This window comes from Notolepis coatsorum (genome assembly GCF_963971535.1).
Source record: "Notolepis coatsorum genome assembly, chromosome: 7".
Taxonomy (NCBI): Eukaryota; Metazoa; Chordata; class Actinopteri; order Aulopiformes; family Paralepididae; genus Notolepis; species Notolepis coatsorum.
This window is the reverse complement of record NC_140171.1, coordinates 99,539,627-99,558,051: the sequence shown is the minus strand read 5'-3', so window position 1 is coordinate 99,558,051 and position 18,425 is coordinate 99,539,627. Positions and strand designations below refer to the sequence as shown.

The window sequence follows — 18,425 nt, the reverse complement described above, 5'->3', positions numbered from 1 at the left end:
AAATATGTGAAAAGATCCTGATAGTGGATCGGGTACCTAAGAAGCGTTATAAATATGGAATAAAACAATAACAACTCGTCACGTATATACTTGTGGCTCTGGTCCACAACGCTCTTTTTCGAAACATGTATATACTCGTTCTCGGACGCCATAGTGTTAAATGCCATCGCCCGACAGAGCAGTGTTGACGGGGAGCTCTGATGGGTTCGCTTGCTGGTCTTATTAGCATTAGCTGAAGAGCTAACCGAAAAGCTAGTTTTAGCTTTAACGTTACCTTGGCTAAAGTTGGGGCTATTCATAATCCAGCAATAATGGCTGCAGACCTGCAAGCAAAGTACAGCAAGTTGGCAAAGGAGTATTCCAACGTAAATCACTTTTTCACCAGTAACGTTATATTGTCTCGTTTCCATCTAACGTTAGCTCACGCTAACCTAGCTCGCGTTAACTGCTAGCTCACGCTAACGTGGCTAACTGATCAACCTCTCCCACACATGCACGCAATTAATGACATAATGCAGACAGCCATACCGGTGACAATGTTTAGCTTTTAGTGCCAAAATGATAAGAGTAATACTAATCTATACAATCACCTGTTGTTGAATAAATACCATTACTTTATAGTTATTACTAAAAAACAGTACCGGTATATATAAAAAAATATATATATATATATATATATATATATTTTTTTTTAAATGTATGCACTCGTATCGGATTAGTATCGGCACCGGCGATACCCAAAGCTTAGGTATCAGAATCGTATCGGGAAGGAAAAAATGGTATCGGAACATCTCTACAAATATCGTATCGTTGTTCAAAGAACCGATATCGTATCGCATCATGATGAAACTGGTGATTCCCACCCCTAATTGAGAGGGGACCCTATTAACTGTGACACCGCTGAATGGCATGCTGGGTACAGCTCGCTAGCCAGGTAATAATAATAATAACTTCGTTTTATATAGCGCCTTTCAGAGGACCCAAGGTCGCTTTACATAGGGGGGGGGGGGGGGGGGGGGAGATGACAAATTAACAACATAGTGGACAGACACAACATATACATATAAAGAGAGAAAGTTAGGGGTTGAAGGCCAAGTTGAAGAGGTGGGTTTTGAGCAGTTTTTTAAATGAGTCCAGAGTTGGGGCGGTGCGGAGTTCTGCGGGGAGGGAGTTCCAGAGGGTGGAAGCTGCCACACAGATAAGCTCTGTCCCCGAACGTCCGTAGTCTGGTTCGGGGGATGGTAGCGTGAATACTTTCCCTAAGGTGGTTGTCGGTTTGCACGATCTGATTGGCCACTGATGTTTCTGGTCATGTGACATGTGCGGCCAATCGTGTGACGGCAAGTTCTTTCGACGGTTAAGCTTAGGCACTCTTTCGGTTTTGTTGGTTAAGGTTAGAGTTTGTCTTAGAGCATGGCGATAGAACACCAGCCCTGATTCCAAACTCTAACCTTAACCAACTTCGAAAGAGTCGCCTAAGCTTAACCAGTGATAAACTAGGCGTAGTTTGCAGGCTGTTAGACCCGGAAATTGGCGCAGAACTTGCCGGCACACGATTGGCGCACATGTCACATGACCAGAAACGTCAGTGGCCAATCAGATCGCGCAAACCGAACGCGGAAGGACAACCACCTTAGGGAAAGTATTCACGCAGCCAGGTAGCACAACAAGTCTGTTAACACTTTGACTGCCACGCTGTTTGGTTAAAGTTACCCTTAGAATGCCAGCCTTCTAGTCGTTTCCTTGGTCGCTGCACTATGTTTGCGAAGCTGTGTTTGTGTTCTGTATTATAGCTGTAGCAGGGTTTCCGTTGTCCGGTAATTACAGTTTTTTTACCGGGGAAATCTGTTGAAGTCCGACATATTTAAATCTCTCCGGTCATCATGTCCTGTGAAAATGATTCCCTCTAAGCACAATTTGAATTGTATTAAAATAGGCTAAAATTAAATAGCCTATGCGATGAACGAAACAATCGTTACATTTGTTTCATTGTTGCTTCACTCTGATAAAGCGCGTCTAGCGCGCTCGGATTGAATGTTTTTTTTCTTTCTTTTGTATTGAGCCTGCCTGGCCACCATAACGGCAAACAGCTATACAAGCGAGAGAGAGATGGCCAAACAAGCTAACCTTAACAAATATTTTATGAAACCAAGCAGGTCTAATAATGACAACGATGTGTGTTCCTATAGGGCATAGGTGTCAAACTCACGGCCCGCGGGCCAAATCCGGCCCGCCACGTCATTTGATGTGGCCCCCCAAGAGCTCAGGTAAAAAAAAAAAAAAAAAAAAAAATTTTTTTTTTTTTTTCATTGATATTGGGTTAAAAAATAGCAGTGTTAAAATAATTGTGGGTTAATGCGTTAATAAAGCTTTAACTTTGACAGCCTTAGTTATTACACATTCTTACACATACATGTATGTTGAACATCTGAGGTAACAAAGGAAAAAAGCCAAAAGCACTTACTCCTCAGACATTCTTTGACAATTTTACAGCCCAAAATACAAAAAAGATCCAGGCGGAATAGGTAACAAAGGGTTGAAGAAATATTGTCTGAACTGTCAGATGCAAACTGGCTGTGTGACATAACCGAGCATCTCGCTCAATTGAATAAGAAGCTGTAGGGACGCAAACAAATCCCACCCAAAATTTGACCAATATAGTTGTGAACTGAGACAACCCTTATTTTGTTATTTTTGAGTACAGTTACAGTTGTGTGTTCATGCAGACACATAATAGCAATTTCATTACGAATTGAAAATGGGGGACCCTGATGTAAACAAGTCGAAAGTCTTTCTCTGGTCTGCATCCCCTTAACAATTGTGTGTATTGAGCTGTACTGTACTGTACCCATTCTGCAATCTGTTAATTAAAGTTAATTAAACTATCTTCCATTAGTTGGATGTATGGCCTCTGCAAGGTTGTGTGCAGCCATTTGTTTTTGTAACATCTGCTACATCTGTCCCACGTGTTCTTTGCAGCTCACAGTTGTTAGTTCTGCCCCTCTTGACTGTGACAAAAAGGTTTTGAACAAACTTAATGTCATAGCTTGTATTTGATGATATTCTTCTTTGTTATTTACTTGAATGGTTTGATCATTGATTGGTGGAGTAATATGGGGTTCTGATAAACTAAAATTATTTGTTAAAATAACATAAGCTAACATATATTTTTACATTTATGCAAATTAATATCCAATATGTATAACTTGAATAAGTAATAAATACAGAAACACCATGTTTAACAATATGTAAATGTGTAGCTACATTTATTTTACATTACATTAACATTTATACGGTCTTTGGCCCTTTGAGGGCAACCATAATGCTGATGTGGCCCTCTGTGAAAATGAGTTTGACACCCCTGCTATAGGGAGTTAGGCAACGCTCTAAAAGCTGTCTGCTGGATGAGAATTCTATTCTACACAACAGTCTTCATTAGATAAACCAATAGATACAAACATTGTGTATGACAAAATAAATATGGGCTGTTTTAAATTGTGTGAATAGTTGTTGTGAACTTGTGAGTACTCGCACTATGTTTCAATATAATCCGTTTTACTATTCATTCATTATAAACACAGATGTAAGGTGTCCACCGCGCTCAGAACGTCAAATTCTATCAACACTTTTTTTAAGCTCCGGCCAAAATGCGTGGTGACGTGTTGACCAATTTCAGAGGGGGATCCCAATGATATATCAATAAAAACGTACTGTCAGTTCATGTCCAAGGGATATGTTCACACGCACAGCAAGTTTCACCAATTCCTGGCAATGTATTTTTAACCAGTGGAGAAAGGTAAGAGAGATTTCCCTATAGTTTTTCTTATATGAATTATTCAACCTACGTTAATAAAACATACCTGGTGATCAACTACAGTTTGCTGTGAACATTATGATATGTGTTGTGTTCTGATACAACGATTATTGGTGAAGTGATGTCGAGATTAATTTGGGGTGCGACAGCTGCTGCAGCACGACCTGTGGTTTGCTGATGAGAATGGCGGGGCGGGGGCTTGATGCTGGATTAGCGTATCGCTTCGTTGGGAGGCGGAGATAGTCATTGGATTCGGCAAATCACGTTTAGATTTCAGTGAACCCCACGTGATAATGTTGCCATCTCTCTCTCTCTCTCTCTCTCTCAGTAGTGCCAAATTTCTCAGTTCTTCGTGATTATAACAGACTGCTGTTTAATGTCTGGCTGACTGCCCACAGACGGAAATTCGCCTATTTGATTTCAAGTCAGCAGCAGCACGTGAGTCTATCGACGGGACTTATTTTATTTGGAATATAATGTATACGCAAAAGTAGCCTAGTTTTTAGTTAAAATATTATAAATCTACATGCCTTGAGGATGTCATTCTTTATATAGCCTGCCTATCAATTGTTTTTGAGCTCAATAAACTCTGACCGGAATTTCTCCCATTTGTCCGGGAGATTGAAATCTTCCAGGACACGGAGACCGGCACCAATATTTTCAAACGGAAACCCTGAGCTGTAGAGACACGTGTGGTCCATTTCGACAAACATTACTTGTAGTCCAGCATGGGAATAATAGTTTGTTTCCACACACTGTAGTTTATTACATGCTAAACATCGCGCATTTCCAATAGGGCTGGGCGATAAAACGATAACGATAAATATCGCGATAAATTATTTCCTCGAAATAAACATGGTCACAAAGTTTCGATATATCGATTTTCCAAGTTTGGCTCCGCTCAGCCTCGGCTCAACACACTCACTAACAACAACCAACGTTACGTGATGACGTGCTTACGCACCACAGCTCCAGATGCGCTACTGTTTTGGTTTAGGACTCAAGGCTGGCTAGGATAGTTAGCTTGCACGGCGCTATTTTATATATTTACGTGCCGAGTATGTGTGTGGCGTGAATTCTGATGCCACGGTTATAGTAGTGTGTGGTATACGGTGGACATCGTTGCAATGTATTGGGGCGGAACAGAGTATTTTAGGGATATTTAGGACATTTGGATACATGGGTAGCTAGGATAATTAGCTTGCACGGCGCAATGGTATAGTTTGGCTAGCTAGGATAATTAGCTTGCACAGCGCTATTTTATATATTTATGTGCCGAGTATGTATGTGGCGTGAATTCTGATGCCACGGTTATAGTAGTGTGTGGTATATACGGTGGACGTCGTTGTAATGTATTGGGGCGGAACAGAGTATTTTAGGGATATTTACTAGTACATTGTCATGGGATACACTGCTCGCTCTGGCTAACTGCTAACGTGCGCGGACTGATGACGACATCAACTCGAGACATTCGCAGCAGAAAAACAAGTCTATTAATAGCCCGTCCATCGGCGTCGGGCATAATAAGTTAATTAAACTTGACAGACATTATATCGACGATAATTATCGATATCGAGTTATATGAAAATAATTTTATCGCGATAACGTTTTTGGCCATATCGCCCAGCCCTAATTTCCAAGATAATACAGTATTTTTTCATAGATTGCGAGATAAAACACGTTGTGTGCAATAAGCCCAAACCGTTCTGGCTGATCCCCTGAATACTCCCATATCAAAAGGTATATGATATGTATATAATATGTATCATCACAAAATCATCAAGGGGGGGGGGGGGTAGTTTTAACTAAAAACTATAAATCGCGTTTGCAGAGCATGCTTTTCGTCCGTTGAAACACAGAACTGTGATCGTTAAACACGTTTCAGATTAGGTAAAATAGACATAGAATGTAGCTTACCTTAGCCAGAAGGTATTCCAAAAGTATAATTCCAAATAATTCCAAGTGATTACATAGCCATCGCGATTACCAGTGTATATGTCTATACACTTTTCGATGGTCAAATACGCTCATGCAACGCAATCCAGAAGTGAGGACTGTGAATTCCTGTCCCGGGGGAAGGAGTAGCCACTCGCGAGGAGAAACTAAGGGGGCTTTTTCACTAACCATTCGGGGTCGAATCACAGCCCGATCGCACCCAAATAGGGTGTGGTCGTCCTACCGAGAACGCTCCCCCCCCCCGTCCCCGGGGACGCTGATTCGCTCCAAACCTGGACCACTGGAATAGGTGGTTCCGGGTGCGTGCCAGTGGGAGCGGGGGCGTGGTGTACAAGCTTGTACCAAAACATGGGAGAGGCTTGCTGTATCAACTTGCTGACACACACAACGTCATTACTGTAATGCTTTCATGCTTGCTTGAATTTTGGGCAGATAAAAACACACCGCAACAACTGGACAATACCCACAAAAACGATATTTATGGGCAATTTGGCGAGTTCAGACCTCAACCAAACAAGCATGTTGAGCCTCGCATGAAAACATGAAGCCACGTTACAAGCACAAGACTTCCCTGGCTCGCATTAGGCCTAGCAATTTTTTTGCCATTGCTATGTCTACTATACATTGGTTTCTTGTTCGAATGCATTTATTTCTATAGACCAGTGGTGCCCAACCAGTCGGCCGTGATCGACCGGTAGATCAATGACATGCAATATAATTGACGTGAGCGATGGGCTAATGTTAGCTGCTAACTAGTAATAAATAGGCTAAGCTAACTAGCGTTAGCGGTAACCCTGGAAAACGTTCAAAGCGGACTCCACGACACCAGTTCCATTCGTGAGAAAAGGGGGTGGGTTATATTGACGACGCTTGACAACAGAGGTTCAAATATAACTTCATATTTATTGGTTATTTGTTTCTTTATATCAGCATCCAGTTTCCACCGTGTGTTAAAACTCTTCCTGTGTTGACGTTAGAGCGTGACATCATCGCTACGGCAGCTTACACGCTCAAAACGCAAACAAAACCCGGAGCGCACCAAGACTGCAGTGGTACACAAACTAGAGGGGGGAAGTTCGCACCCAAGGACGGAGCGGAGCTAATTCGACCCGAATGACAGTGAGAAAGCACCCTGAAAGTGATCTGGCTATCAGACCAGAGCCCCATGCAGTTCAGACATGGGACGATACTGCCACCTGGTGATGGTCAGACTGCAGTTAAAAATGGTCGGGATGTGCCTAAATGATGCAGATCGCTCTGGGCAACTGTGTAGAGCGGGGATCAAAGTAAAAAGATCAAACGATCCAAAAACGTATTAACCCTTTCTCTGCCACGCTTTTGTACATCCTTATACCATCCTCTGCCAGCTCTATTTGTCTATGGCAGTGGTTCTCAAACTGTGGTACGTGTACCACTAGTGGTACTTGGTGGTACTGCTGGTGGTACTTGAAAACATTTCCAAAAAAGCAACAACATTTTTTTTTTTAGTCAGGCCACTGAACTTAGAAGCAGGCCAGGCCAGTGTTTCTGGTTGCGGCGGCGCGATAGTTAGATAATCTAAGTGGGGAACAACCAGGAGATCACTGTGACAGAGAGTAATGCAGTCTAAACAGTCATAAATCTTTAATTCAACTTCAGCCCTGATCATAACCATTTATTTTTAGATTTTTTTGTAATTGCTGCTAATCATTGACACATGCCTAGCCTGTAATAATCCCCCCAGAAAAATTTACTTTGCATTTAATATATTGAAAATATTTTACTTTTTGTGTGTGTTTTTTTTAACAATAATTTGTGATGCCATCTCACAAACTGGCATTTAAAGGGTAAACATTCAAAAATTTATTGAATATGTGTTTTTTTTTCTTTTTTACAATAATTTGTGATGCCCATCACAAACACTGGCATTTAAAGGGTAAAAAATCAAATATTCCTGCACCAGAATGCAGGAAATAAAGTCTTTGTAACAAAATAATTGTGTGTGTGTGTGTGTGTGTGTGTGTGTGTGTGTGTGTGTGAGAGAGAATGACGGACAATTGCTTGCTGTGTGAGAGAGAGAGAATTAAGTACATTTGCTGAAATACAGTTGTTCTTAATTTTCTCACTTGCTATGTGAGAATGTTAGTTATTATGTTCTCAATGCACCTTGCATTGTATGAGTTGTGTGGAAGCGTTTGCTAGTTCTAGTGCTATCCCTTTGTACATTGTGGCTGTGTCTGACAAAAGTTAACAATAAATAATGGTATTAGGAATACATTTGCCTCCTGTGTGAACTGTGCATAGCTGAATAGACTGTATTTTAACGCCGGTCATATGGTGGTACTTGGAGAGCCAGCTACGTTCTCAGGTGGTACTTGGTGTAAAAAGTTTGAGAACCACTGGTCTATGGAGAAGTTCCCCTTCTTTGCAGGGCTATAACTTTTTAAATTGTATTGCTAAATTGACATTACTATGGCCCATTCAACGTCAATTATCTATCGTTTAGGATGTAGCAACGTTCTACTTTTTCATTCACATATTCATACTAAAATACGGTCTAAAGTATAAATATGTTTTTATCGTTTTCTGTAGCATTCTGCAGAATGTGATTTATAGCCCTAAATGCATTATATTGATGATCAAATACAGTTTGATAGCGATCGGCGCCAGATAAAAAATTTCAAATGTACGTGCTTCTAGAAGTTACTACTTATCATCTGATGTTGACCGGATGGGGGGGGGGGGGGGGGGGGGTCGTTTATAATTCCGTGGCCAACGTTAGATGATTCATGTAGTGTGGGTGATATGATCATCAGAGCAGTTTGTATCGAACACGGTAAAAATAAACGCTGAAACTTACCCCAGTCTCCTCGGGCCGTTGGGCGATGAGCAAAAAGATTGCTATTATGGGATGTTGAAATATGCTATCCATCTCCAGGTTGTATAATAGTATATACGTCCAAATCATGTTGTTTATCGAGTTATTGGTAACGGATCGCTATCTATTGTGTCGAGCTCGAGTCTCGGGAGCTATAGCGAGTGGTCGGACCGAATTTGGATGAGCACCAGTTTCCGTTTCCGGTTTGCTGTTTGGGCGATCCGCCGATCGGCCACCAGATGGCGCTCTTGAACCGTTGGAGAGTTGAGAGGGGACAGTAGATCTCAAGTCTCCGCGGGAGAAATATGATTGCCATCACAGATTTTTGAAATATTGATCTCAATGACGTGTTACGGCGTCATTGGCAGATTAAGCATGGCGGGGAATGACGTGTTACGGCGTCCTTGGCGATTAAAGGGTTAACACGTTTTTGGCACTCAATGGTTGGGGCCAAGAAACGTATTAACACGTGATTGGCACCCAATGTGTTAACAGCTGGGAGAACAGAAAAGAAAGATGCCTTTCTCACCTTCATGGTGTCAGAATCTGAGGCTTTGTCGCCAGTTCCCAGGAAGTACTTCATGTTCACGTCCATCTGACTCTTTCTCTGCTTCTTCCTGAACTCCTCTGGGATAAATGCAGACACCAGGAAGGGATGGTGACAACCATGGCAATGCAGTCAAACCAAAACAAACAGAAAACTATAATGACACATCTTGCTGGACTAATACCATACCTCTGTGATGCATGTCTTAGCCCTTTCACTGCCACTCTACCAAAGTGTTAACCCTTTCACTGTGACAATACAATGGCCACTCCCATTTTTAGGCTAGATTGTCAGGGCTGATCCTACCACCTTGCAGCATGAATGAGGCCCCGTCCACACGAACGCTGGGTTTAATGTAACCGTGATTGTATGTGCGCAGTTGCACTGTTCGGCCACACACAACCGGGGATTTGCTACGCTGCAACCGCGGTCTTTTGAAACCGGTGGCCAGGGTGGAGTTGTGCGGTTTTGCAGTTGCGTGTGGGCATAGCAACCGAGGTTATTCCCAGTGTTTACAGCAGAGCTGTCGCAATTATTCCCCATGTTCACGGCAGACCGCGGGGTAGAGAGATTAGAGCAGAGCCAACAACACCAGTGTTTACAGCAGAGCTGTCCCAAGTAGCGTTATATGAAAATGATTGTAACAAACTTTTGTTCAAAACGTATCGTCTGTGTTGAAGAGTGTTGTGATCGACTGATGTCTGTTGACGCTCAGAGTAAACATGTAGCTGCAGCTAAACTAAACTCATGTGTTGTCAAGTTATTGTTATAACTTATAAGGAACCCAGTCCAGACTGCATCCCCTTAACAATTGTTTGTATTGAGCCGTATTGTATTGTACCCATTCTGCAATCTGTTAAATAACGTTTACATCCATTTCATATCGGTAACGTTACTTCTTCTTCTTCAGTTAATTAATGGCAGATCGCGACCCAACAGGAAGTTTAGTGAGCGTTCAGTCTTTTCTGATTGGTTGAAATGGCCTTCATGTCTGAACAACATCGCCGCCTACTGCTTTGGCATTGTATTACATTGTACTAAATGTATCGGTTGCTGGGTTCCAGCTCTGCCCGTGAGTACGCAGTTATACACGGTTGTCCACCTGTGTTCACCGTGTGGACGGAGTTTTATTTTTTCAAACTTCGGTCATATTAAATCCAAACTCTCGTGTGGACAGGGCCTGAGAGAGACAAACATGTCCCCGTAGAATCCAAGATGTTTCTCATACATTTGTCTGCAGACAAACTTGAGTCATTCATATGGTGCAGGGCTTTCCCTAAACAATGGTATAGGGGAGCGACGCCACTACGACATCGTGCCAGTGCCACCAAGAAGTTTAAAAAAAAATTGCAGTGAAAGCTTGGGGCCAGCTTAGAAACAGACGCATCATTGTCTAATACATGATTGCTTGGTCCTCTGTGTGCATGTGTGTTTTCAACGTTAAGCTATTGTGCAAACTTACTTACTGTACTTAATTAAATAATGTATTTGGAACTTACCCTTGTTTGCCATTTTATTGAAATTACATTTTTAAATTGCAGGAAATTACAGCATATGGCTTTCTTTAATGCAAATTTGTTTGCCTCCCGGACAGGGGGCAGGGACCTTCCTCTGGACCACCCCCTAGTTGAGACTTGCAATCTTATTTAAAGATCCTGGGGGAAAGCCCTGTTGGGCGCATGACCCTATTGATACTGACCCACAGCGGACTTGATCCTCTTGTCTTTGACGGTAGCTTTGCTCTTGCCGGGGCCCAGGCGACCCTGCAGCCTTTTCACCTGCTTGCTGACCCCCTGTCGCTTGGTGCTAACCAGCTTCATCACATTGCCCTTGCTAGGGGTCTGCTGACGTTTGTCGACTTGGCTCTTCTTCTTCTTTCCCTTACTGGCGTCTGGCAATCCACAAGGTTCCAGAGAGAGCGGAGAGACGGAGAAGGAGGGACAGAGGGAGAGATATGAGCTAGCAGGCAATTCATCCGTCCTCAATATGCCGTCTTCATGGAAACAGCATGAATGCCTTATGGCTAAAGATACCATTATTACAAGAGAAACAAAAGATATGTCGCAAATTCATCTTTCAAACAAGGTGCATGAACTGCATCAACTAAGAAAAATTCAGCAACTCTTGGGAGACCGATAGATATTCTAAGAATAGTAAAGGTAACATTATGCCATGTATGTTCAAGTCCAAAACTAACTAAACAATTTATTTTACCACTTCAATTGAGTATTCATCACATACATTCTTGAATTGTTTGATCTGTAGATGGAAAATAAGCTTCATTACTATTTTACTCTTTTTATTGTTGTCTATTTTTTAAACTGCAATAGAATCAAACCATAAACAAGGTGGCCTATTGGGATGTTAGATCATAATGTGAAAAACTGTGATTTTATATGTCTGCACTTTATGTGCTCATTTTGTGTCCGTCTTTTTTCTGTTGTGAAGCACAGAAAATAAGAATTGAGCAATTCTTGTATGAAAGGTGCTATACAAATAATGTGTATTATTATTATTAACCCATTATAAAGCAGAATGTTTAAACATTGCACTTTACAGACCAAATTAATACAATTAAACGTTTTGCCGGTTGTCTACTGTTTTTTTTATGATTAATTGCGAATATTTTCATGTTGAGCTATAGATTGTGGATGAATAAGCACAGAGGTACACCATGCAAATGTTAATGCTAATTTGTTTTAACGCCGGTGCCCCCAAAAGTCTGTGACGATTTAGAAATGGTCAATGTGGAAATACATTGTGTTGGACAGAGGGTGGAACACGAGTGGATCACTATGAATTGAAAATGGGGGACCCTGATGTAAACAAGACAAACATCTTTTTCTGGTCTGCATCCCCTTAAAGGGGAACTCCACTTTTTTTGGAAATTAGCTTATTTAACATCTTCCCTGGAGTTAGACAAGAAGATGCATACCTTTTTTGTCTCTGTGCGTGCATTTTAGCTTTGGGAATAGACGCTCCGTTAGCATAGCTTAGCTTCATCACTGGAAGTGAGGCAGGACAGTAGCCTTACAGTGCCTTACAGTGTATTGCAAGGTCTGACATTGACCAAACATATATATATGACCTTGGTGGGCTCTAGGTCAACTCCTGAAAAGGGGGTCAATGTCAGACCTTGCAATCAAAAGTTAGGGGGCGCACTGAAATTATGGCAAGGGTTATTAGCCCCCTAACTTTTGATTGCAAAGTCTGACATTGACCCCCTTTTCAGGAGTTGACCTAGAGCCCACCAAGGTCATGCATATCAAGTTTGGTCAATGTCAGACCTTGCAATACACTGTAAGGCTACTGTCCTGCCTCACTTCCAGTGATGAAGCTAAGCTATGCTAACGGAGCGTCTATTCCCAAAGCTAAAATGCACGCACAGAGACAAAAAAGGTATGCATCTTCTTGTCTAACTCCAGGGAAGATGTTAAATAAGCTAATTTCCAAAAAAAGTGGAGTTCCCCTTTAACAATTGTGTGTATTGAGCCGTACTGTATTGTATACATTCTGAAATCTGTTAAATAAAGTTTTCATTCATTCATTCACAAAAAACGGCAATGACGTAACGTTTTTTTTCTTTTTTTTTATATATCTGACAACATTTCCTCCACCATTCTAGTGTCAACAGAACACAGACTAAATGAGCATTTTTTATCTTTCATAATCCTTTCTAATATGTTATCATTATATTTTACATTACCCATACATACACATATTATTCCTTAGAGTTTCAACCTTACACAAGAAGTCATTGAAATACCGAGCTATATCAACAGGCTTCGTTATAAATGCCCCATCAACCTCAATAAAGCTAGGTACATTGTTATACCCCCTTCCTAGTACAGTGTTAAGTGTTTTCCATAACTGTTTACTGTCATTTTTCACTTCATTTATCTTAGCTTGAAAATAGCTTTTCTTTTTATTTCTATTCCACTTTGTGACACAATTTCTCAGCTTGTGGTAGTTCTGCCAATCAACCAGAGATCCATACAACTGCATGCTTTACTTTTTGCTGCATTTCTTTCTGCCATACAATCTTTTAATTCTTCATCTAACCAGGGTGCCCTTACTGTTTTCACTGTACACTTAACTATAGGCGCATGTCTGTCCGCTACTTGGAGAAACCTCTTCGTAAATATACTTCTTCTGGGTTATCCTCTTTATACATCATCCCATGATATGTTTTCAATATCTTTGACAAATTCCTCTTCCCTGAAATTCTTATATGATCTTTTATGTATAATCTTAGGTCCAGCTTTTGGTATTTTTGCCTTTCTAGTGAATGCTATAATATTATGATCAGTGCATCCTATAATATTATGATCAGTGCATCCTATATTAGCTGATATAACTTTTGAACATAGCTCTGCACTATTTTAGTGTACACATGGTCGATGCATGTAGAAGATTTTCCGGCAAATTTTTCATATTTGCTAATCTGGTATGTCATAATGTATAGATGTACAGTACTGTCTATCTGTATGTCGTGTGTGTCATGTTATTGATTGATTGAAAACTTTATTAACATATTGCAGAATGGGTACAATACAGTACAGCTCAATACACAAAGGGATGCAGACCAGAGAAAGACTTTCGTCTTGTTTACATCAGGGTCCCCCATTTTCAATTAATCAGGTGATGAATTCAATGATTAATTGAAAATGGGGGACCCTGGTGTAAACAAGACGAAGGTCTTTCTCTGGTCTGCATCCCCTTAACAATTGTATGTATTGAGCTGTACTGTACCCATGCTGCAATCTGTTAATACAGTTTTCAATCAATCAATCAAACCACTACACCTAGCTATAACCAAATAGCGTTAGGCTTGGAACTCTAACGTCAGATGCGAGCAAAGAAGCCAATAACGCTATATCATTTTGTTACCTTTTATGCCATCGCTTAGCAATTCCAGTCCTCTTCGTATCATTGACGCTGACATTCTGTTTTTAGTGGAGACAGTATTTGTCTGGCTACATAAACGTGACAATGCTCACAGCGTGCTAAAAATGCCCGAACATGTGAGTCCATCAACATCCGGTGAGTTGTGCTCCTTTAAAACCAACCGGGTGGAAGACGTTGCCGAGGGCGCTCACAGTTCCGAATGGTAATAACCAAGCACCTCGATTAAATTAAGTGCAATTTTTCTTACACGAGTGATAAAGGACGTACTGTATATACGTTTGGAATGTAGCTGTTTTTGACATTGAATTCGTGATGTTAAAGTTAGAGGTTATATGATTGCAAGTACTAACCAGTGGTGCATATGATGAATTGAAAATGGGGGACCCTGATGTAAACAAGACGAAAGTCTTTCTCTGGTCTGCATCCCCTTAACAATTGTATTGAGCTGTACTGTACTGTACCCATTCTGCAATCTGTTAATAAACTTTTCAATCAATCAATCAATCAATGCAGTCGTAATATGGGCCAAGGCCAAACGCCACGTGCACGCGCGCTCCCGCGCACGCGCGTGTGCGCATACATGTTCCCTCGGTTGCGCAGTGCGCACAGAACAGATGATACAACTTGTCTTTCCAGTCGGGAGATCAAGCAACCCCCCACCTACAGGGCTTGTATTTGGTTGTCGGTATCCTATTATTATGCAAAGTCTAGGTGATAAGTGCCGGCGGCCGGTATACGGCGCGACGAGTCATTTTTGTGTGGCCGGCCGGCACTTATCACCTAGACTTTGCATAATAATAGGATGCGCATACTTCTGCCTCAGTGACGAAGCCCAAACGTCGTTTGACCGCGTATGCCCAGCTCTGCACCCCTGCAAGTAACTGAGTATGTAACTGTGTAACTGCCTAACTGTCTAACTGTATATAACTGATTCCACAAGAGGGCGCTATGATGAATGAATGAATGAATGAATGAATGAATGAATGAATGAATGAATGAATGAAAACTTTATTAACAGATTGCAGAATGGGTACAGTACAGTACAGCTCAATACATACAATTGTTAAGGGGATGCAGACCAGAGAAAGACTTTCGTCTTGTTTACATCAGGGTCCCCCATTTTCAATTCATCGTAACATATATGACATACATGACATACAGATAGACAGTACTGCTACATCTATACATTTATGACATACCAGATTTGCAAATACAGTACTGTTTGTGATACGAAAAGAGTCCAGAAAAAAAAGTATATACATTTGACGTAGAAACTGTACATTGGAGGAGGTTGGGTAGGTGTGGGGGGGGGGGGGGGGGACTGTACATTGGAGGTGGTTGGGTGGGGGGGTTGGGTAGGAGTGGGGGGGGGGGGGTTGGGTAGGATGGGTGGGTGGAAGACACTGTACCACTGTACAAGCAAAACTGTACATTGGAATATTGACAAGACCATACTTGGTAATTTACTGTACATTGGAGGGGGTTGTGTTAGGACATTTACAGGGGCCAGTTTCGAATTGCAGTCTCCCGTAGGTGTTTTTTGAGAGTGTTTTTGAAAGTGGGTAGTGATTCACATTCCTTTACAGCTTTGGGTAGGGCGTTCCACATTGATGTGGCATAATTGCGAAACGTGTTTAGTCCCTTGTTTGAGCCGAATCTGGGTTTAACATGATTTGTGGAGCTCCCTCTGGTGTTGTGATCGTGGTATTCACTGACCTTTGGGAAGTATTTTGACATGTACATGGGTACCTTGGTCGTGTAGTGTATCTTGTAGACCAGGCCCATTGCAAGTTGCTGTACTCTGTCGTCTACTCTAAGCCATCCTAGGTTGTCAAAGTGGGCAGGGGTGAGGTGGGTTCTAGGAGTAAGGTCAAGCAGTAGTCTGACCAGTTTGTTTTGAGATGTTTGTAATTTTGTTTTTAGCGCCTTTGAGGTGCTTTGGTACCATGAGGTGCAAGCATAGTCGTAGTACCCTTGAATGAGTGCTCCTGCCAGAGTCTTCAGGGTATTCTTGTTTACCAGTGAGGAGATCCGGTACAAGAATCGAGTTCTTTGGTTGACTTTTTTTATTACATTGGATGCCATTTTGTCACAGGAAAGATTTGCCTCTAGGATAGAACCCAGGTAGGTAATATCTTCTTTCCTTGTGACAATATTGTCACCCACTGTAACTGAGAAGCCGTCGGTCTTGCTGAGTTTGTTATTTGAACCGAAGAGAATGGACTCTGTTTTGCCCATGTGTAGTGATAGTTTGTTATCAGCGAGCCATATGCAGATTTTGCCTAGTTCTGAGCTGAGGGTTTTTTCAACCTGTAACTTGTTCTTGTCAGAGACCAGCAGGGATGAGTCGTCCGCAAACAGGAACAAGTTGCAGTCACAAGCTGACGACATGTCATTTGCATAAATTAGGAACAGTAGCGGACCTAGTATGCTTCCTTGTGGAACACCACAGCTTACTGTGAGGGGGGGGGGGGGATAGGGTACCGTTTACCTCCACCATCTGCTCTTTCCCCTCCAGGTAGGATTGCATCCAGCTCACTGATAGACTATTGTTGGGGAAAATGTGTATACGAGGGTGGAGGTAGGAAAGGGGTTAGTCTTGACTAGTTTAATATAGGTCAACTAGCAGGGCTCAAAGACACTAGGGCGACAGTCTGGCTGATGTTCTTAAAACAGCCTCAAGATAGCAGATGGACATTTCAGTACATCATATCGTGTGTTCTAATCTTGTGTCTTTTCTCTCTTACACACATACACAGCACACACACAGACACAGCACACACACACAGACACACACAGTCGCACAGACATACACACCGACACACACACACATTCCCTGTGTCACAATACACACATACAATACACACACGTCTGTACACAGACGCACACACACACAGACACACACACACATACACACACACACACACAAACACACATATCTCACTCTCTCTTCATGTTCTTAATGTTTTACATCATATCGTGTGTGGATATCATATCTTGCTTATCTCTCCTCATGTTCTCTCTCTCTCCAATGTTAAATCTACGTATCATCTTAATGTACGTCATGTCAGATCTGACATGATGTGACACGTCATCATATCTGTGATGGGGGCAGGACTGAGAGGGGATTTAGGGACAGGCAAAGGGTTCCAGGACAGAGTGTTTTTGTTCAAGCTGTGGCGATCATCTTTGACCCATAGCTCTTGCTGTTAACGAACTTCTTTTCTTAAATAAATTACCTATTTGTTACAATTGGAAATATCGTCTCCTGCTGTGTCAAACAACCTTTCCACAACATTTGGTGACCCTTGACCTGTAGACCGCCCTGCCGGGCCCCCTCACACGGCCAGCTCCGGACCTCTCCCGTAGAAATTCTGACGGTTGTCGACAAAAAAAGGTAAGCGTTGAGCTTGTTATATAAATATCCGTCAGAGTTTTTGCGGGAGGGAAAAGTTGAGCGGACTGTGTTGACGAGGTCTGGGAAGGACGGCTAAAACGAACACGGTGAGGTGTGTTACACTGGGGCGACTCCTTTTTTAACAGTAGCGGCCACTAATCGATTTTAATTGCATGTTTTTCGACCTCTGGTCACATTTTTCTCTCCATCTCCCTTTTTCCTGATTTCTTTACACGACACTCTCCACATATACACATAACTGTGCCTTTCTGTCCTCTGTAGATAAGACTCTCAAGTTTTCAAAACAAAAACTGCTAAAGATAGCTAATTCTGGGCGTTCGGCCAAGAGAGATAGCTCTCTCTCTCTCTCTCTCTCTCTCTCTCTCTCTCTCTCTCTCTCTCTCTCTCTCTCTCTCTCTCTCTCTCTCTCTCTCTCTCTCAATTCAATTCAGTTCAATTCGGGTAGGCTTTGTTGGCATGAAATATCAACATACTTGTTGCCAGGTCAGGTCCAATATACAAGCGGTGGCATATATATTATTAAGCAGTAAAACATACCATAATATTAGCGATAAGTAAAACAATCAACAGAAACATATTAAATTGCAGGGTGGTCATTCGATCGGGTAGTCGTTTTGCAGATGTGGCCACCCAGATACGTATATTTACAGGGCTTGTTCTCTTGTTGTGTGACGGCCGTCTGCATGTTTTGCAGCTGGTGCTGGGCACTGACTTTTCTCCCCGCATATGTGTAGCAGCTTTTGGTTATCGGGGAGATGGATGAGCTGTGGATCAATTTTGTTTATTTTGTAGAAGAAAACTTCTCTTAGATCCTTGTATTTCTCACAGTATAGTAGGAAGTGAGGTTTTGTCTCAACATCCCCCTGATGACAAAGTGAACACAGCCTGGCCTCTCTGGGCAGCCAGTTCTGCCTGTGACGGCCTG

The 18,425-nt window shown here is 42.0% G+C and overlaps 1 protein-coding gene across 2 annotated transcripts in view; it reads right to left on the bottom strand.

Annotated features, from left to right (window-relative positions):
• The window catches only part of rps19bp1 (ribosomal protein S19 binding protein 1), a 35,639-nt gene extending 21,438 nt beyond the window's left edge, over nt 1–14,201 (bottom strand). For both annotated transcript variants that reach the window (XM_084319010.1, XM_084319009.1), the window contains exons 1-3: nt 14,065–14,201; nt 10,874–11,065; nt 9,157–9,254 (exon numbers count right to left, since the gene is read on the bottom strand). In XM_084319010.1, the coding sequence (XP_084175136.1) occupies nt 9,157–9,254; nt 10,874–11,065; nt 14,065–14,119 (345 nt within the window). In that variant the 5' untranslated portion in view covers nt 14,120–14,201. The remainder of the gene's footprint in view (nt 1–9,156; nt 9,255–10,873; nt 11,066–14,064) is intronic.
• Nucleotides 14,202–18,425: the final 4,224 nt, after the last annotated feature.